Here is an 18652-nt window from a genome sequence, read left to right as displayed (position 1 = left end):
TTCCGCACGGAGCCCGGCTCCTCCCCGCTCGCTCCCGACTGGGCCCGGGCGCCGCGGCCGGCGCTGGTGGGTGTGGGAGGCGCGGCCCGGCGGGCGTCGGCGCCGGAGTGAGAGGAGCCCGGCACGGTGGGGAATCTGCTGCTGGGAACTGGCAGCCCCCGCGCTGTGCGGGGCGGGATCCGGGCCCCGCCTCTCGGAGCCGGGCGGGGGACCTGGCGCTGGGGACACGGGGGACGCCGCCCCCTGCACCGCGGGGTAAATCCCGGGCCAGGCCGAGGGGGGTGGCAGAGCTCGGGGGAGGGATCTGCCCCCAACCATTAGCCCAGCTGAGGCGGGTCCTTCCCTTTCTGACACCCCCCGGCCTTTCCATCTGCCCCTTCACCTCTGGCCCTCCCCATCTACCCCGGCCCTCTCCGCCTTCTGCGTCTGCCCCGCCGCCTTTCTCCTGCTCTCCCCATCTGTCCCCTCACTTCTGCCCCTCCCCACCTACCCCTCGTCCTCCACCCCTAGAGCCTCACTCCTACGCTTCGGAGTCGGACCCCCATCCACTCTCACTTCCATTATCCTTGCGTTCCTACCCTCCCTCCCTCTGTATTTTATCCACCCACCAATCCCCTGGTAACTTGAGGGGCATCTGGAGGCAGCTGCTAGAGGGATTAACGACACCGCAAAGGCATCCATATCAGGGGACCTTGTTCTTACATATTAGTTCCCTAGTTGTTAAAGCCAAATTTCTGTCTTCTAGCATAGAAAGTACCCTGGTCATGGCGTGGCACTGCACTGTGTCATGCACTTGGACAAAGTTAAAGTGCAGCATGCTTTGGAAACACGGGTAAAATAAATAAGGTTCCAGGTACATTAAAAAAGAGAGAGCCATGATTACACTAAAGTGGATATTATTAGAGTTGAGCTTTGAATGGAATATGCTCACTTCCTTCTCCCACCCAAAGGAAGGAGCCTTAGCTTTTTTACGGTTAACTTGTGTATTAATGCCCATATTAAGAACACAACAGGTAAAGTAAAAATGAATTCATGCTTCAGGACATTACAGAAACCACTAACTGACTAAAGCCAGGAAGAAACTTCCTTAGTAGGCACAGTAGTGTTTAGTTCTCCATTATGGGAGTTTTAACATTGTTCTCTGAACCATTGGAAACTGGCCAGATAGGATAGCAAACTAGATGGACTATTGGTCTGTGTGGGTCTGGCAATTCCCATGTTCCAGGATGGAGAGAGAGGAAAGGAGAAAACTATCCCCTGTCCTTTGCCCCATCTGCAGAGGAGGGTGGACTCTTTCTGTTGTTCCTGCATGCAGTAAGTCCACAAAAGTGTGTGTGGTGCACTGGGTTTCTCATTAGGGTGTGCCTCAGCATTTCCAGAGGACTTTTAACCTTCATGTTGGTCTGTGGCTAGTAAGTGTATGGTATATTTTAAAGCCCTAAGTACATCTGATAGAATATCAACTACATTTGGCATTAGTCCCTTTGGAAATGCTGGTGCTAGCTAAAGGTGAAATTCATCTTGCTGCCCATGTATTTCATATATATGAATATATTTGCATTTAGCTAGTATTTAATGCTCCTACTGTAGCTTCTGATGAGATCTGACATAGTCAAAGGAAACTCCCACACACATCCATAGTATCACACTCTGAAACTTGTGACTTTGAGTTTGAAGGGCAGACTTTATTTCTCCAGGTTTCTGGTAATAGCAGCTCTTGAGTTTTGTTGTTCTAATAATCTACATAAACTGCATGCCAGGTACAGCCACTTTAGGTTATGCACAAGAAAACTAGCTTTGAAAAAAACACAGTCATCCAACTTGCTTAACTGGTTCAGTGATGGAGCAGAAATAAAGTAGTTGCCTGTGGATTGTGTAGTTTCAGACTGGTATTCTAAATATGACGTAAACTTGTAGGGACTGAATATTGTACTGTGTATGTGAGATTAGTTTGTTGCGATTTTAACAACTTAGAAACCACTGCCATTCCTAGCCACGTTTTTGGCTTTTGCAGCAGAAGACACAAGGGCTGCGTCTAGACTGGCATGATTTTCCGGAAATGCTTTTAACGGAAAAGTTTTCCATTAAAAGCATTTTCGGAACAGAGCGTCTAGATTGGCACGGATGCTTTTCCGCAAAAGCACTTTTTGCGGAAAAGCGTCCGTGCCAATCTAGACACGCTTTTCTGCAAAAAAGCCCCAATCGCCATTTTCGCGATCTGGGCTTTTTTGCGGAAAACAAATCTGAGCTGTCTACACTGGCCCTTTTGCGCAAAAGCTTTGTGCAAAAGAGACTTTTACCTGAACGGGAGCAGAATAGTATTTCCGCAAGAAGCACTGATTTCTTACAGTAGGAAGTCAGTGCTTTTGCGGAAATTCAAGCGGCCAGTGTAAACAACTGGCAAGTTTTTCCGGAAAAGCGGCTGATTTTCCAGAAAAACTGGCCAGTCTAGACACAGCCAAGGAGATTGAACTCCCTTCTCATTCCTGCAGAAAGTCCCTTCTGTAAAGGTTTGAGATATTGATGGGTCTGTAGGGAAGCTCAGACTGCTATTACGCACATACTGTGTACTGACTGCTTCAATTTCCTGGGCACCCTCCCTCTGCTAGTAAAACTGATCCCAGCATTTAAAGAAAACATTTTTTTTAATAGAAAGAGATTATCTTGACTAGTTTCTCTGAGTTGTGTGTTTCTTACTATGCTGCCAATTATGTCACCTGGGCAGAATGAAGATGGCAATAGGGTTGAAAGCCTGAACTTCTTAAACTGAGTTCTGAGTCTCCCTTCAATTAACTTCAATGCAGGTGACAGCACTGGGAAAAGATCTGCAGCAAGAGCTGCTCCAAGTCTCACCCAAGCTTTGGCTATGGCTGTTCCAATAGCAATTCTTGATTGTGACCTCTTGCTCTATGGCCGAGGACACCGAACCCTAGATCGCTTCAAGTTGAAGGATGTCACCGATGAATACCTGTTGTCCATGTATGGTTTTCCCCGACAATTCATTTACTACCTTGTGGATCTTCTGGGAGCCAGCCTCTCTCGCCCTACGCAGAGGTCAAGAGCCATCAGTCCAGAGACACAGATTCTTGCTGCATTGGGATTCTACACTTCTGGCTCCTTCCAGACTCGCATGGGTGATGCCATTGGCATCAGCCAGGCCTCCATGAGCCGCTGTGTTGCCAGTGTCACTGAAGCACTGGTGGAAAGAGCCTCACAATTCATTCGTTTCCCAGAGGATGAAGCCTCTGTGCAGAGTCTGAAGGATGACTTCTATGGGTTAGCTGGGATGCCTGCAGTGCTAGGGGTGATTGACTGCACCCATGTTGCAATCAAAGCTCCCAATGCTGAGGACCTATCCTATGTGAATCGAAAGGGTCTGCATTCTTTAAACTGTCTGATGGTGTGTGATGCTAGAGGATCACTGCTGAGTGCAGAGACACATTGGCCAGGCAGCCTGCCGGACTGCACTGTGCTGCAGCAAGCAGCTCTTAGCAGCCAGTTTGAAGCTGGATTGCACAAAGATGGCTGGCTACTTGGTAAGTTAATTCCAGTTCTTATCTCCTCTAAAAGTTTGTTGCATTTTGGCTGCTTTTTGATTGTTGGAAAGATAGCAAAACAGACTCCTGGTGTGAAAAGCCCTGATATTTTTGTTTTTTAAAACAAGCAACCAAAGTGTTTTCATACAAGTCATTCTTGGTTCCACTGGCAAATAAGACATGGTATTTCTAATTTGTCTTAATAAATCCATATAAATGCACCTACCCAAGCATAAATACCAGATACAAGTGATTTAGGGCAATGTTCTATGGAAAATATATATCAGGGAAGGTTTAAAATGTGGTTCTATACTGACAGTAACTTTGTTCCACTGTTCTCATCTCTCTGACTCCAAACTAACTGACAGTTTCCAAGTGAAAATACTTTTTCTAACTTCAGTCATGCAAACTCATCCTGGAATCTGAGTATCAAGGTGTATTCTTCTTGGCTCACATAGGACTGGAAGAGCAATGATTTCCTGCTCTGTCTTTCACAGGGTACCTCTACACAGCAGCACTATTTCAGAATAACTAACATTATTTCCAAATAACAAAGTTTGTGACTACACAGCATGCCGTTATTTTGAAATAGTGTCAAGATGGAGGATTTCTTACTCCAACTCCCGTAACTCTCATTTCACGAGGAGTAGGGGAAGTTGAAGGAAGAGTGTTCGTCCTTCAACTTCCTGCTGTGTAGACAGCGTCAAAAGCCGAAATAAGCTATTTTGACTTCAGCAACATAATTGACATAGCTGAAGTTGTGTATCTTAATTCAACTTTTGCCCTGCTGTGTAGATGTGCCCATAGAATCTAATTACCGAGGTTGTATATAGCCATCTTTCTGTTTTGTACTCCATGTCAAGGCTGTTCCCCACTCTGGCACTCTGAGTACAGAAGTTGGGGTCCCACAAGAGACCTTGCCTCTATAGGCTTCTGCTTAAAAGCATCCCAAAGTTGCAAATCTCCTGGGAGGTAGCTGCCACCACCAGCTGATACAAAAGAAACCCCTTTCTTCTTGAACCCAGGAAGAAAACACTTGAACTTCTTCCAGAGGGGTACCCCCCCCCGCTCCCTCCCAAGCTCTTTTACCACAAGAGAGCATGGAATAAAGAGAAAACAAACTGCAGTCTTTGGTAGCTGACCTCCCACTCTTAGGCACACATACATAGACCTTCTGTTACCTCCAAAGACACAAGAATCAAATCATCGCCTTAAAAAAAGGTGATTTTATTAACAAAACAAAAAGATATACTTGATCAAGCATATGTGGTTGCTAGGTGTTACAGAGCAACTAAGAAAAGAACATCAAACACACAAAGAACCATAGTTCTTTGGCCTGTCACTTAAATGGAATGGATTCACACAGAGAAGTGTAACCAAACAATCAAAACAAAGAAAAATTCCCTGATCACAGCTATATACACATTTTCCCTTATTAACTCATGATCCTTTCGTGGTTCAGTCCACTTCTTTGCCCCTGAATTTCTTGGAGGCGTGGTATTCTTGTCTGGGTTTAAATCATTCTGTCTCCCAACTCCTTGCTTAACTCATAGGCCAAAAACAAACAAAAAAAAACAGGCAAGGTATATACAATTCAAATTTCAGCACTGTCTCCCATTGGCTCTTTTGGCTTTCAGGCAACACCACCCGCTAGCGACCTGAGTTTAACCCTTTAGTCACTGGGTGCTAGCCAGCACTCCTTTTATACATCACTCCTTATCCTTATTATGCTGTCTTTTCTAAAATGAATTGCACATACCTTGTATTCTACACTTAGTCCTGATCCTAAGTTCTGAAATTCATTGCTTAGGTGTACTGACTCAATTATCCTAAAACTCTCTTCCGACATTTTTACAGAATTTACTCTCATGAAGTGGAATATCTTGATTTTTCTCTTTCTTGGTTTCATTGACAAATTAACTAAATTTTTGTCACATTTGTTTGGAGTCTCTCATTTTCTGTGCTTATAGTCAATGAAGTCAGTCTGTACCCATGGTGCAAGGAAACTGGCCACAAATAGGTGCCTAAATTTACTCTCCCCAGTTGGGAATAAAGAGCAGAAATCTTTGCTGTTGCTACTGGTTTCTTAGCACTCTTATTTTTAACTTTGACAGGTGACAGCTCCTTTTTACTCCGCACATGGCTGATGACCCCTCTGCATATCCCTGAAACCACCGCAGAATATCGTTATAACATGGCACATTCTGCCACTCACAATGTCATTGAGCAGACATTCAGGACCATTAGATCCAGGTTCCGTTGCCTGGATGGATCCAAAGGAACCCTGCAGTATTCTCCAGAGAAATCCAGCCACATCATTCTGGCATGCTGTGTGCTTCATAACATCTCTCTTGAACATGGACTAGATGTGTGGTCTTCTCCAGCAACTGGACAGATGGAGCAACCAGAGGAGGAATATGAGCAAATGGAATCACTGGACTCTGAAGCTTGTCGTATCCGCCGCGAGCTTTTGCTTACTCATTTTAGTTAATACAGTGAGGGAAGGAGACCGTTTCAGATAGACCGAAGGAAAATATTGGAGTAAATACACTCATCTCTTCTGTAAGTTAGTAAAAAGAAAAACTAGGATAGGCATGGGAGCTAAGGAAAAATGGGAAACACATGTAACAAATTCACTCTGTCTTTGGGGTATTTCACACCAGCCAGACTCTTGATTCCTTTATAAAGTTTTGAGCCCTGAATTCTCAATACCCTAATATGTGCAATCCCCACCTTGTCCAGAGGACAGTTAGGTAGAGACAGTATTGTTTCCCACTAAAATCACCACCCATCGTCTGACTTTTTGAAAAGTCTGTAAATATTACAAAAATAATACACTTACAAATCTGTCACTTTGTAAGTGTTACAGTGGCCTGTAGCATCCGTTATCAGTTTCAAACATTTTTTTCAAACTCTTTTAAGGTAATTTCCAGGTAGGTACCTAACCAGTTTTTGCTTATGCGTATGCATATATGATTACACGTGTATGCAATTTTCATATGCAAACACTTGCTAAATATCTGTGATAAATGCCTGTGCACGTCTTTTAATTATTCTGACACCTGTGCACATACAAGTTTTAAAATTTGTATTCATAAAACCCATTGTCCCCTGATTTTTGAAGGCTACGTGAGGGTATTTGCAGGTGTCTGAGTGTCAGCTGAGAGCTGAAAATCCTTCGCCTTAGGAATATAAATCTAATATGGCAAGTGGGGCAAAGTTAGGCCATAACTGGCCTCATCAGCTATTTGGTAGTTTATGGAAAATAAGTAGTTTTGTCTAAGTCTTGTTCTCACTGGATAGACATTTAGCGTTATCACAGTTGCCATTAATTGGCCCCCTTATTATCTTAGCAGAGATTGATGCCACATAAATTGCATTTCACTTTCACCACCAGAGGTGGTCTGTGTAAGTCAGGATTGAGGCACAGGGTGGGAAGATTATTCTTCATTACCCATGGAGTATCTATCTTGTAGATAAACAGAGAACTTCCATTATAGGACTTTCATGGGCACATGATCTTTTTTTAAAAGATATTGAAGTTTCAAGTGTCCTGACCGAGTTCTTTATTTTCATTGGATTCATATAAGAGTAAGTTCTCTTCCAATAGTTTTACTGAACATGAATGTGACAGTGGTCTTGGAAGCTTATTTCTGGGAGGTGTTCTCTCTTTTAGCATAGCTGTGACTTCAGTTTCCTGTATGGATTTTTTTAATGGACTTTGGTGACGCTTACAATGTTAGCACAGCCATCTGTCATGTCAGTCTCAGAATTCTCAGGGGAAATGAGACTAGATTGTGACCTGCAGCTTTAAAGATGGAAACTGACTGCTTGGTACTGATTGAGGCCTGGAATTAGACTTTTCCAGAATATGCCTGCCACTTTGCACTGACCGTCAATGTTTAATATCACATGCACAATAAATAGTATACTTTAGTAGGGATAAAACAATACTCACCAGAGCCCTTCATTAAAACTGTGAAAACTTTATAATTATCTAATGTATATAATTATCTGGCCCACATACTTCGTTTTTCTTTTCTCATAAAGTCTGGTTTCAGAACTCCAGTTGCTCAATTTTTGTAGAGAACTCTCCTCTTTCGATTGTGCAGATGCCTGAACTTTCCAAAGAAGAGAACCAAAGTAACTATTTTCTTGTAATTGTAAAATACTCTTAGAGCTTAAAATAATTGTAATACAGCAATGATAGGAGGAAAGCGCTGTTATGATTATGGTTGTATGTGCTGTCTGTCTTCCATTACCATAATATCTTATCAGTTATGCTAATATATACCAATAAATATCATCCAAATACAGGAAAGGATAGATTAGGAATGGAAGAGGCCAAGGGCAGGTTAGGGATTTAAAATCACAGTTAATGAGTTAATTGATTAAGCGTTATGGAGGCCGTGGGGGTTGCGACCAGGCTGGAGTGTCCCCCTCACCATAGATGGAGACTGCTTCAGTTAGGCTGGATCGCCTCTGCCCAGGGCTGGTCCGGTTGGGCTGGAATGCCTCCTGCCTATGGCAGGCCCGGAGCAGCCCCCCCTTTCTGCAGCATGTGGGGGGCTGCAGCTCTGGTTTGTTAACCATAACCAGTAAACCTCACCTGTGAAGGGTGAGGTTAACCAGTTAAACAGTCGCATCCCTAGGCCAGACGAGATTCAGACATGATCAGGTATAACAAATTGTTATTTAATCAGGAAATAAGTGTCCTCAAACGTACTCTCTGACTCTTCTTATGACATATGTATAATACAGGTCTTTATAGCAGCCTCTGCTGAGACCATAGTGAAGTTCTGTGGGATGCACTAGGTTTTGTTGCCTGCAACTACCATCCACTCTAACTGACATTGTAGACTTATTTTGGAGCAAGCCCCATGAAATCTAAAGTCTGTCCAATTTCCTGAAGTCCTTCCTTGATCTTAGCAAACAATGACACTGCTAGATATCCAAGGAAGTTTGCTTAGGAATTGAAAAACTAGATGCTAGATATTTATGGGTAATTTTAAATACTTCCATAGCAGCTTTCATATTTGATCCAGAAAACATTTTAGACACACCAGTAGAATAAACTTCATAACACCTCTGCATGATTGTTAATTGTTACTCCATTATACAGATGGGGAAACTGAGACTCAAAAGAACAAAGTAATTTACCCAATACCATAGAACCCAGAATTCCTAACTTTCATTCCTTGTCATGTTTGGTGATTTTTTTTTTCTTATTGTGTGAGTGCTTCATAGTGTACAGCGCATGCATGTGTTTGCCTTACTATCTGTGTAAAATAGAAATAAATAGCTCAGGAGTTGAGAAACAATATCCTTTAAGGGTTTTTTTTTCTGGATTATTTGCAACATGTGGTTTTGTGAATCTGCTTACGGCATCAATCTGCCTAGGGCATGAAGCCTGATGTGGTTAGGATAACATTAGTGTTGGAGTCTTTCGCTCATGACTTCATACAGCAGCTGAGCTTTCTTAATTTCTAAACCCACATTGTATCTGTGGTGTTTCTTTGCATTATAACTCCTTTAAACATTTTTACATGACAGAAAGTAAGATGTTGAAGAAAATCTTTAGAGAAATTTAGGATGTCAGCTCAATTTGTCTGGGATGAACAAGAGGAGTTTGCATGTGTTAAGCAGTTTTGCCAATCCACTTTAATGAAATCTGAGTTTGAGGTTATGGAGGTCAATGATAAGGCCCATTGTGGTTAGGGAAAAGGAACATTTTTTTTGTATTTATCGATTAGACTTTTATTTTCTACTGGGAGACATGTTTTTGTGAACTGCTCTGGTTCCAAAATGCTACCTTAACACATTATTATTAATAACATCTCATCTACAGCACTGGATGTGAGTTTTCCCTTTCAAATATTTTGTTAAAGAACCTACTAGTGATGCTAGCCTGGATGCTCTCTTCATCTTCTACTCTTATTCTAATCTTTGTTTCTTTTCCACACTGATCCATATGCATGAAAAGTCCTCCTCAGCCTTATTCGCCAAACTACTTTCCTTCCTGTGTTCAAGTCCCTGTTCAAACACACTTTCCCACAAATGAGTTAAGGTTAAAATCCCTATTATTGTCTCCTCTGACCCCCCACCCATGCATGTTAACTTCTCTGCCTTTGTATTATATACTGACTTCTCTTCACAGCTGACATTTGTGCTTTATGAAACACCAAACACATAATACATACTAATAAAGCTCTTTTTCTTCTCAGTGGAATTAATTGCTAGATTTAATTAGCTCTTCTAATATACTATCTTTATCTGCATTTTAATGTTTCTGTTTCCTTCTGTTAGCTCATTACTTTCATCACTTTTTTCATTTCCATATCAATCTTTAGGCCACTAGGGTAAAACAGGGAAGTCTGGGAAATGTGCCTGATAGAGATTTAAGTAGTTCTATTTATTTAGTTTATCTAAGAGATGGTATAAGCAGATTTCTGATAGTAATTTTGTAATCTAACAGACAAAGGCATAATAAGGTCCAATGACAAAGCTGAAGCTAAATCAAATCAGACAAGAAATGAGGCACATATTTTTAATTGAAAGTAATTAACCATTAGACCAACTTAACCTAGGGACGTGATAGATTCTCTTTCACTTGCAGTTTTTAAATCAAGACTAGGTTTTTTTCTAAAATATATACTGTAGGGCAGTGGTCCCCAACCTTTTGAGGTTGTCGGGCGCCAGGTGGCGTGGCCATTTGCCCGCCGGGCGCCAGGGGGTGGGGACACTTGCGGGCCCGGGGGCGGCCCCCCCCCCCATAGCCACGTGCCCGGGGGGCCGGGGCCCACCCATAGCCACGCGCCCGGGGGGCCGGGGCCCCCTCCCCCGCAAGCGCTGCGCACCCGGGGCCGGCGCTTCCCCCTCCCCCCTGCAAGCGCTGCACACCCGGGGTCGGGGCCGGCGCTCCCCCCTCGCAAGCGCTGCGCGCCCGGGGCCGACGCTCCCCGCAAGCGCCGCGCCATGTGCCCGGGGCCAGGCCAGCCCCGAGCACCAGGCGGGTGCATGCAAGTGCCCCCGCGGGCGCCATGGCGCCCACGGGCACCGTGTTGGGGACCACGGCTGTAGGGCTACGTCTACGTTGGCAAGATTTTGCGCAAATACTTTTAACGCAAGAGTTTTTGCGTTAAAGTATTTGCACAAGAGAGTGTCTACACTGGCATGTGCTTTTGCGCAAGAGATGTGCTTTTGCCCAAAAGCATCCGTGCCAGTGTAGACACTCCTGCACAAGAAAGCTCCGATGGCCATTTTAGCCATCGGGCTTTCTTGCGCAAGAAATTCATGTTCCCTGTCTACACTGGCCTCTTGTGCAAGAACACTTGCGCAAGAGGGCTTATCCCTGAGCGGGAGCGTCATAGTTCTTGCGCAAGAAGCACTGATTTCTTACATTAGAACGTCAGTGTTCTTGTGCAAGAACTCGCGGCCAGTGTAGACAGGCGGCAAGTTTTTGTGCAAAAGTGGTCGCTTTTGTGCAAAATCTTGCCAATGTAGACGCAGCCTAGGAGCGTTTGTCAAATTAATGGGCTTGATGCTGGAATTATTGGGTTTGGTGGTTACTGTTTCCGCAAAATAGATTATCACAATGGTCTGTTTTGGCTTTAAAATCTAAGACCGAAAGGTAGATCAAAGTTGTATGTAGATCCAAGGAGCTCCAGGTTTCAATGCTAAAAGAAGAAGTTATCATCCCATTTCTCAGGTAGCACCACCTTAAGGAGAGCTTGATTTAGCCACAACCCATAGGAATGTTCTAGGATAGTCATTTTTCCTTGGACAGTTTCACTCTTACCTTGATTCTCAGATGCTTCTGAAGTTGCAATGATCTATTTTGTGACATTCTACCTCAATGATTAAGGGCCTACCAAATTCACGGCCATGAAAAATGCATCATGGACCATGAAATTTAGTCTCTCCCTGTGAAATCAGGTATTTTGTGTGCTTTTTACTTTATATGATACAGATTCACAGGGAAGAGGAGTGTTTCTCAAATTAGGCATCCTGACCCAAAAGGGAGTTGCAGGGGGGGGTGGTCATGATATTATCACCTTTACTTCTGTGTTGCCTTCAGAGCTGGCATGGCCATAAAGTGGTAGCTGTTAGTCAGGTGCACAGATCTGAAGGCAGTGACCTACGAACAGCAGCACAGAAGTAACAGTAGCAATATCATATCACACCACTCTTACTTTTGCACTGCTGCCTTCTATAGCAGTTGCTGACTGAGGACCCAGCACTGCAGGCAATAGTGCAGAAGGAAGGATAGCAATACCATAATGCAGTGTTTCCCAATTTTTTTTGACCACGGAACCCTTTCAAACTCAGAAAAATTTCAAGGAACCCCCTAGCCAGGGATTAAGTTTGTCGAGGAAAAAAAAAAAAAAAAAAAAAAACCCACACACCCAAACACACACACACACTGCTAGTACACCACAATTGGTAGTAATAAGATGCTAATACGGTCATGAGATCACCATTCATTTATATTCAACAAAAATCATATTAAATATGTACAAAAAATAAAACTATCAAATAATATTAATTATATTCATAGTTTTCAATGCAAAGAGTGGTTTTTCTTCTTTTCTTGGCAAATTCTTTTTATAGTTGGTTTAATACTAGAAAGTTGGATTCGCATATCTGGCGCAGCATTCAGTCGATTTCTCTATTTTGTTTTCATTGCTGCATAGTTCGAGAACCCAGTTTCGCACAAGTATGTACTGGCAAAGGGTAACAGCTGACGAATTCCGCATCTTGATAAAGATGAATATTCTTGACTTTGACATAAGTCACTCCAAAATATAATCAGAGAAACTTTAAATGTTTGTATTAATTGGCCATCTGAAGTGATTTCAATTAGGTTTTCATAATCTTGTGTAGAAAAACTGACTGGCATTTCTGTTAAACTTAATGGATTTCGAATCCAGTTATTGTTGTCATTGATGTTTGGAAAATACTTAATGATCTCCGTGTATAAATCGCGGAGATGATCTGCAATGTCGCTGCGAATATCTTCATCAAGTTTGTATCCATTTTCTTCAAGGAAATCATTCATTCAGAGTTGGTAAACAATCCAAATCATTTCGTCCTACAGATGAGATCCAAAACTGTCGCTTCCGTGACAATGACAAAATTTTGTCTTTCGCATTAAAAATATTTACATTCTTTCCTTGCAGCGACAGATTTACTTCATTTAGTTTTGTAAAGATGTCTGCAAGATACGCAACTCTAGATAACCACAAAGAGTCTGTTAAACGATCAGACAGTTGGAATTTGTGATCCATCAGATTTGCGGAGAGCTCATGATGCAATTCAAATAATCTAACCAGCACTTTTCCTCGTGATAGCCACCTGACTTCTGTATGTAAAAGCAGGGCTGTGTGCTGACTACCCATATCTTCACACATAATTTTGAACAGTCTTGATTGTAATGGTTGAGTTTTTATATAATTAATAATCTGTACTGCTTCGTCCAACACATTTTTAAGAGAGGGAGAAATATTCTTAACTACCAGAGCGTGTCTGCGGAGAATGCAGTGACTGCTGGTGCAGTTTGGTGCTACATTTTTTATTCGTGTTACAGCGCCAGCCACTGTTCCGGTGGTAAAAGCAGAGCGGCAGCGGGGGACACGGGAGAGGGATCTTGGGTTGATCAGGCAGAAGCGGGACAAGCAGCTGTTGCTGCTGCTAGGTCCGGTGGTAAAAGCAGAGCAGCAGCGGGAGATGTCTGAAAGGGGAGCGGGGAAGGAGCATCTTTGCGCACCGGGCTCCTCTGTCTCTTTATGGGCATGGGGAGGGGAGTGTTCGGGTTCTCGCGGAACCCTTACATTCGCTTCGCGGAACCCCAGGGTTCCGCGGAGCACCATTTGGGAAACACTGCCATAATGTGTCATCCTCCTGTGCTGCTGCTGCTGCCAGCAGCTCTGCCTTTAGCTTGGCTCCTGGCCAACAGCCACTGCTCTTCAGCTGCCCAGCTCTGAAAGCAGGGCTGCCACCAACTGCAACACAGAAGTAAGAGTAGCAGTACTGCAACACCCTCCCTCCTGCAATAACCTTCTAATATCTGTACAACTACTTTAAGGTCAAGATCCTTATGATTACAACACAGTGAAAATCAATATTTAAAGAGCTGCAAACATTAAATTTACAATTATTAAAATCTTATGATCATGAAATTGACCAAAACAGTCTATGAATTTGGCAAAGCCCTATTGATGATATAACACCCACTGCAATGTCACCCACTCTTGAGATTGTAGCTGCAGGTGGGGGCAGCCAAAAACCAGATTAGGTAAAAATCAGACATGTGGCCACCAGGTCTCTGTAGCTCTTGGGTGCATGGGCAGCCAGAGAGGCTCTGTGCTCTGCCCTCACACCTGCAGGTGCTGTTTCCGTAGCTTCCCTTGGTCACAATTCCCAGCCAATGAGCATTTCAGAGCTGGCACTCCGCGTGGGGGGCAGTCTGTGACGCCTCCTTGGCCATGCACCTAGGGGCCACTAGACCTGGTGGTCACTTCCAAGAATTGCCTGGAGCCAAAATAGGTAGGAAGGTTGCCTTAGTCTTGGGTCCCTGCTGCACCAACTTTTAACATCCCAGTTGGTAGTGCTGATTGGAGCCACTTATGTCCCCTTTTGACCAGATATTCCAATCAAAAACTGGATGCCTAGCAACCCTATCAAGGCCTCAATTCTTCAGTGGCCTGTGCACATGCATGAGTTTACATGAATGGCCCCCCTGCTGTGAAGGACACTATATGCACGCACATGTTTAAAAGGATTATTAGTGACTTCGCACATTTTGACAGGAAGTGTTCCTTGTGCACAAAGGAGATTTCTGAGAAAGTCCCCTTCAGTAAGGCAAATACTTGACCTGGGGCTGGGAGGAGAGAGAGTGGTGGGTTTGTCCCTCCCGAGCTTCATATAATGCCATCAGCACTGTGCATTGCACCCACAAGCAACTGGGAGACCAGTACCAGGCTGCACATATAGCGGGAACCGGCTCCTTGTCTCCCACTCACTAGCAAGGGCTCTTTTAGGGCAGGTGGAACTGGACCTTGGGAACTAGCAACGATGATTCCTGGAGGGCTCAGAGCAGGCGCAACCTGGCCGGGGCTTCGCACACTGCAGTGGCTAACACCACTAGACAGCGATCTGGGCCTCCTCCCATCTTCATCTCTGGGCTCCATTTCTCTAGCCTGTCCCTAGCCCTGCTTCCCGGATTTTCCTGTTTATGAGCCCGGAGAATTGCTTGTCGCTCGGCTCGTAGAGCCTGGGCACCGCTCTACATTCAGCTGCTAGGGCCTAGCTTAGTTCTCTGCTCTGTTGCTCGGCTGTTAGGGCCTAGCTCGGTTACTTGGCGCTCATCTAGTCTCCCTGGCCGAGATCCTCGGAGCGGCGGCAGTAGCTGGAGACCGGGCCGCTCGGGCTACTTCCGCGAGGCCAGGCCCTGCCGCGCCCGGGACCCCCAGCCCCGCCGCGCCCCCTCGGGCAACGCGGCGATCCAGGCCCGGCCCGCTGTGCAGCAGGTAGGTTCCGGCCTAGGCGCTGGGCCCGGCCCGGCTGCCCCTCCCCGAGTCCGGCCCGGCTGGCACCGACACGGGAGTAGCCCGCTGGGGCCGGGGCGCGGGCCGTGAGGCGGGGCCGGTGCTGGGGGCGGCGGGCGGTTGCGGGGAGGGTGTCCCTGCGCTGCGATCCCGGGAGCTGGTAACTGGGGCGTTGGGCGCCCCGCGGAGCCTCCCCAGGACGGGCGCAGCGCTGGGCTTCCTGCCGCCCCGGGGAAAGGCTGGCTGGCGCCCCCGGCCTGTCCGACCTGCGCACAGGCTGGGAAACCGCCATCGCCCGGCAGCCCCCGGCAACGAAAATGCGAGTCACCGTGCGTGAAACTATGGCTTGCTGCCCGTCAGGCGCTGCCGACCTGCATTTCCACTGCCACGTTAAACCGGGGGCTGGCCCTGCCTCAGGGACCTTGGGAATACCGCTAAATAGCGCTACATATGGAGGAGTTGCCTGTCCTGCTTATTTGCTACATTTTTCCGTCTCCAGCTGCATTCAGTCATCACACCCATGCTTACCTTCCAGAGCAGGAGGGATGGGAGTAATTCTGTTCCCACTTTTCCGGGTGGGGTATAACTGTTTTTCTAAGGCCCTTGGATGGAAACGGGAGCAAGAGGACGGTTTTTTTATCTTCATGTTGAACTAATCTGTCCTTCCACTCGGGACTTTCGAGGGAGATCGGAGTGGTTACTGGTTATTTTGTTGCTCTTGTTTTGATGCACATTATTTATGCAACAGGACTTACTATTTAAAAGCAATAAACAAAACTTATTGAAGTACCAAAAATTACAACCACCAAGTTTAATTGAACATAGAATGAGTGAAATTTGTTCTGAACAAGGTAGTCTTTACACATTAGCCTGGTGATGTGTAGGTAAAGTACTTTGTCCTTTGGCAGACAGATGCTGCTACCAAGTAGCTATGACAGAGGATTGGGTATTTCAGTTCTTCATTGGCTTTGAGTTTCTACTCTTAAAGGTATGTTCTAAATTTGCACAGTTGTCATGCTGTCAGTCTCAGTAGTTCATTCAATAGGGCAAGAAGTTGGGGGTAATTGTGGAAAATAGTTAACATCGTTGCTGGTTTAAATTCATGTCTCCCCACACAATTTTGAAATTCCTTTGAGTGCCATCCTGCAAAGGGAGGCTCTGGTATCAACAACTTCAGACACAGATTGAGTTAAAGTATCTGGTTAAATCAGGCATTGGCTTGCCCTGTAGAGAGGTAAGAACAAATTTCCAAAAGGGTAGGGAGGTCATCCATAGAGAAGAGGAGGTGCAAGTAAATGGCTTAATTTTAGGGTATAGGCCTTACAGGGCTATTATCTTTTAAAAATCATCTCTTTGTTTGGAAACTATTTGCCAAATCTTATTATGATTTATAGTTAAGATTTTATAGGTAAGCACTGAGATGCAAGAGCAGAGATAGGCAAACTATGGCCTGCAAGCAGAATCTGACCCTTTACTCTAGCTCCTGCCAGAGGGCAGGGTCATGGGCTTTGTGTAGCTTCTGGAAACATGCTGCCCATGGCCCAAGTGCCAGCTTTGTAGGTCCCATTGTCTGGGTACCCTCCCCAGTAAGAGATGTGGGGGTGGCACATGCAGATGAGCAGCCTGCAGAACTCACCTGGCTGCACCTCTGAAGAGAGGAGTATTGCTGCTTCTGGGAGCTGCTTGAAGTAAGCATTGCTTGGAGTCTGCACTTCAACCCCTGTCCTAGCTCCAGCACTGATTCCCCCTTCTGAACTCCTCAGTCCCAGCCTGGAGCATCTTCCTGCATCTCAAGCCCTTCAACACCAGTCCCACCCCAGAGTCTGCAGTCCCAGCTGAAGTCCTCACTGCCTGCTGCATCCCAACCCCATACCTCAACCTGGAGCTCCCTCCTGTACCCATAACTCCTCATTTCTTGCCCAACTCCAGAGTCTTCATTCCAGTCACCAATTTCTTGAGCATTCATGGCCCTCCATACAGTTTCCATATTGAGATGTGACTCAGGGACCAAAAAGTTTGCCCACCACTGCACTAGAGGAAGAAACTTTCAGTTTACTTTGTTGTTTTGACAGCATTGTTTCTCCATGCAATCAGTTTCCCTTGTTGGAGTGTATCCGAATAAGATAGGGAGTAGAGAAACAACAGTAGTCCATGCTTGTGGTTTTCTTTTAAGTCCGCAAAAACTAGCAGATGGAGTCATGCAGAAATGGCTTTTAACTTAAAAAAAGAAAGAGCATTTCTAATTGGAGATCTTCCTTTTAACTGTTTTTTCTTTTCTCCTCACTTTTTTCATTTTGCTCCTTCCATATGTACTCTGTAAAATACTTTCAATCAAAAACTCATTCCAAAGAGTTTGATATCCTTAATAAGGGACTGTAGACATCTTTCATTTTTAGGCGCTACTGTATAGAAATTGAGGCTACCAATGACTTCCTTTCATCTTTGTTCCATTTGAAATTTGGAGAAGGCTCTTTCTATTTAGCTTGTAAGGCTACGTCTACACTACAAGGTTTTTATGCAAAACCTGGCAGAAAGTCCACACCTCAAGTGTGTTTTTGCGCAAGAAAATTGACAGAACAGAGGGCTTTTGTTGGTAGCTATTCCTCTCCCCATGAGGAATAACTCCTTTTTGCGCAAAAAGGCAGGTGTGGATGCTCTGGACGGGTTTTTGTGCAAGAAACCCCTATCAGAAAAAGCACAGGTTCTCTGATGCCATTAGAGCTTTCTTGAGCAAGTGTGTCCATGTACTGTGAACGCTCTCTTGTGCAAAAGCACATCATTTTCGTGATGTGCTCTGAGGTCTGGACACGCTTTTGCGCAAGAAATTTTTGCACAAAAACTCTTCTGCAAAAGGCTTCTTGCACAAAAACCCTTCAGTCTAGACGAAGCCCAAGTGTACTCCATTTAGAAAGGAACAATTAGTTGCACACATACAAAATGGGAAATTACTTCTTAGGAATGAGCACTGCTGAAAGGAATGGGGGGCGGCGGTCACATTGGATTATAAATTGAGTCAACAGTGTATCACTATTGTATGAGCATGAGTGTTGGAAGTATGTTACAAGAATACTGGAGTATTATATCCAGTTTTGGGTGCCACATTTGAGGAATGATGTGAATAAATTGGAAAAAGTGCAGGGAATAGCAACAAAAATGATTGAAGGTCTAGAAAACATTACCTATGAGGGAAGATTGGAAAAAATCTGGATTTGTTTAGTCTGGAGAAGATAAGATTGAGATGGGACATAACTGTTTACAGTAAAAAGTTGTTACAAGAGAGTGAACAAAAATTCTCCTTAACCTCTGAGGTTAGGACAAGAAGCAATGGGCTTAAATTGTAGCAAGGGTAGTTTAGATTGGACGTTAGGAAAAACCTCCTAACTGTCAGATGGTTAAGCCCTGGAACAAATTTCCCAGGGAGGCTGTAGAGTTTCCATCATTGGAAACTTTTAAGAGCAGGTTAGACAAACACCTGTCAGAGATGGTCTAGATAATACTTAGCCCTGAATGCAGACTAGATGGCCCTTTAAGATCGATTCCAGTCCTAATTCTATGATTTCCTGGTTCTTT

The 18652-nt window shown here is 44.7% G+C and overlaps 2 protein-coding genes across 7 annotated transcripts in view; both read left to right on the top strand.

The window, feature by feature from the left end:
* The first annotated feature begins 13 nt into the window (after nt 1–13).
* HARBI1 (harbinger transposase derived 1) lies at nt 14–8859 on the top strand. Of its 4 annotated transcripts, none has more exons than XM_075927616.1 (3): nt 14–126; nt 2805–3536; nt 5651–8859. In XM_075927616.1, exons 2-3 carry the CDS (start codon nt 2867–2869, stop codon nt 6025–6027), a joined length of 1047 nt encoding a protein of 348 aa, XP_075783731.1. In that variant the 5' UTR covers nt 14–126; nt 2805–2866; the 3' UTR covers nt 6028–8859. The 4 variants fall into 4 exon arrangements, with proteins under 4 accessions (XP_075783731.1, XP_075783730.1, XP_075783729.1 ...); XM_075927615.1 differs by having other exon boundaries at nt 121–255; nt 2726–3536; XM_075927614.1 differs by having other exon boundaries at nt 123–255.
* A 5959-nt stretch (nt 8860–14818) lies between these two features.
* The window catches only part of AMBRA1 (autophagy and beclin 1 regulator 1), a 224049-nt gene continuing 220215 nt past the window's right edge, over nt 14819–18652 (top strand). For 2 of the 3 annotated variants that reach the window (XM_075927593.1, XM_075927595.1), the window contains exon 1: nt 14819–15064. The gene's annotated coding sequence lies outside the window, so the exon portion shown is untranslated. The remainder of the gene's footprint in view (nt 15065–18652) is intronic. The other variant, XM_075927594.1, reaches the window with a different exon arrangement.

Source organism: Pelodiscus sinensis, chromosome 4 (genome assembly GCF_049634645.1).
Source record: "Pelodiscus sinensis isolate JC-2024 chromosome 4, ASM4963464v1, whole genome shotgun sequence".
Classification (NCBI taxonomy): Eukaryota; Metazoa; Chordata; order Testudines; family Trionychidae; genus Pelodiscus; species Pelodiscus sinensis.
This window is presented reverse-complemented; position numbering and strand designations above follow the sequence as displayed.

Bases quoted from the DNA above. Each gene is read 5' to 3' on its own strand.
- HARBI1 (XM_075927613.1), top strand. From the start codon at position 1,182: ATGGACTATTGGTCTGTGTGGGTCTGGCAATTCCCATGTTCCAGGATG. The intron at 1,315-2,804 runs GTAAGTCCACAA...ACTTCAATGCAG, and splicing joins TTCTGTTGTTCCTGCATGCA to GTGACAGCACTGGGAAAAGA. The intron at 3,537-5,650 runs GTAAGTTAATTC...TAACTTTGACAG, and splicing joins CAAAGATGGCTGGCTACTTG to GTGACAGCTCCTTTTTACTC.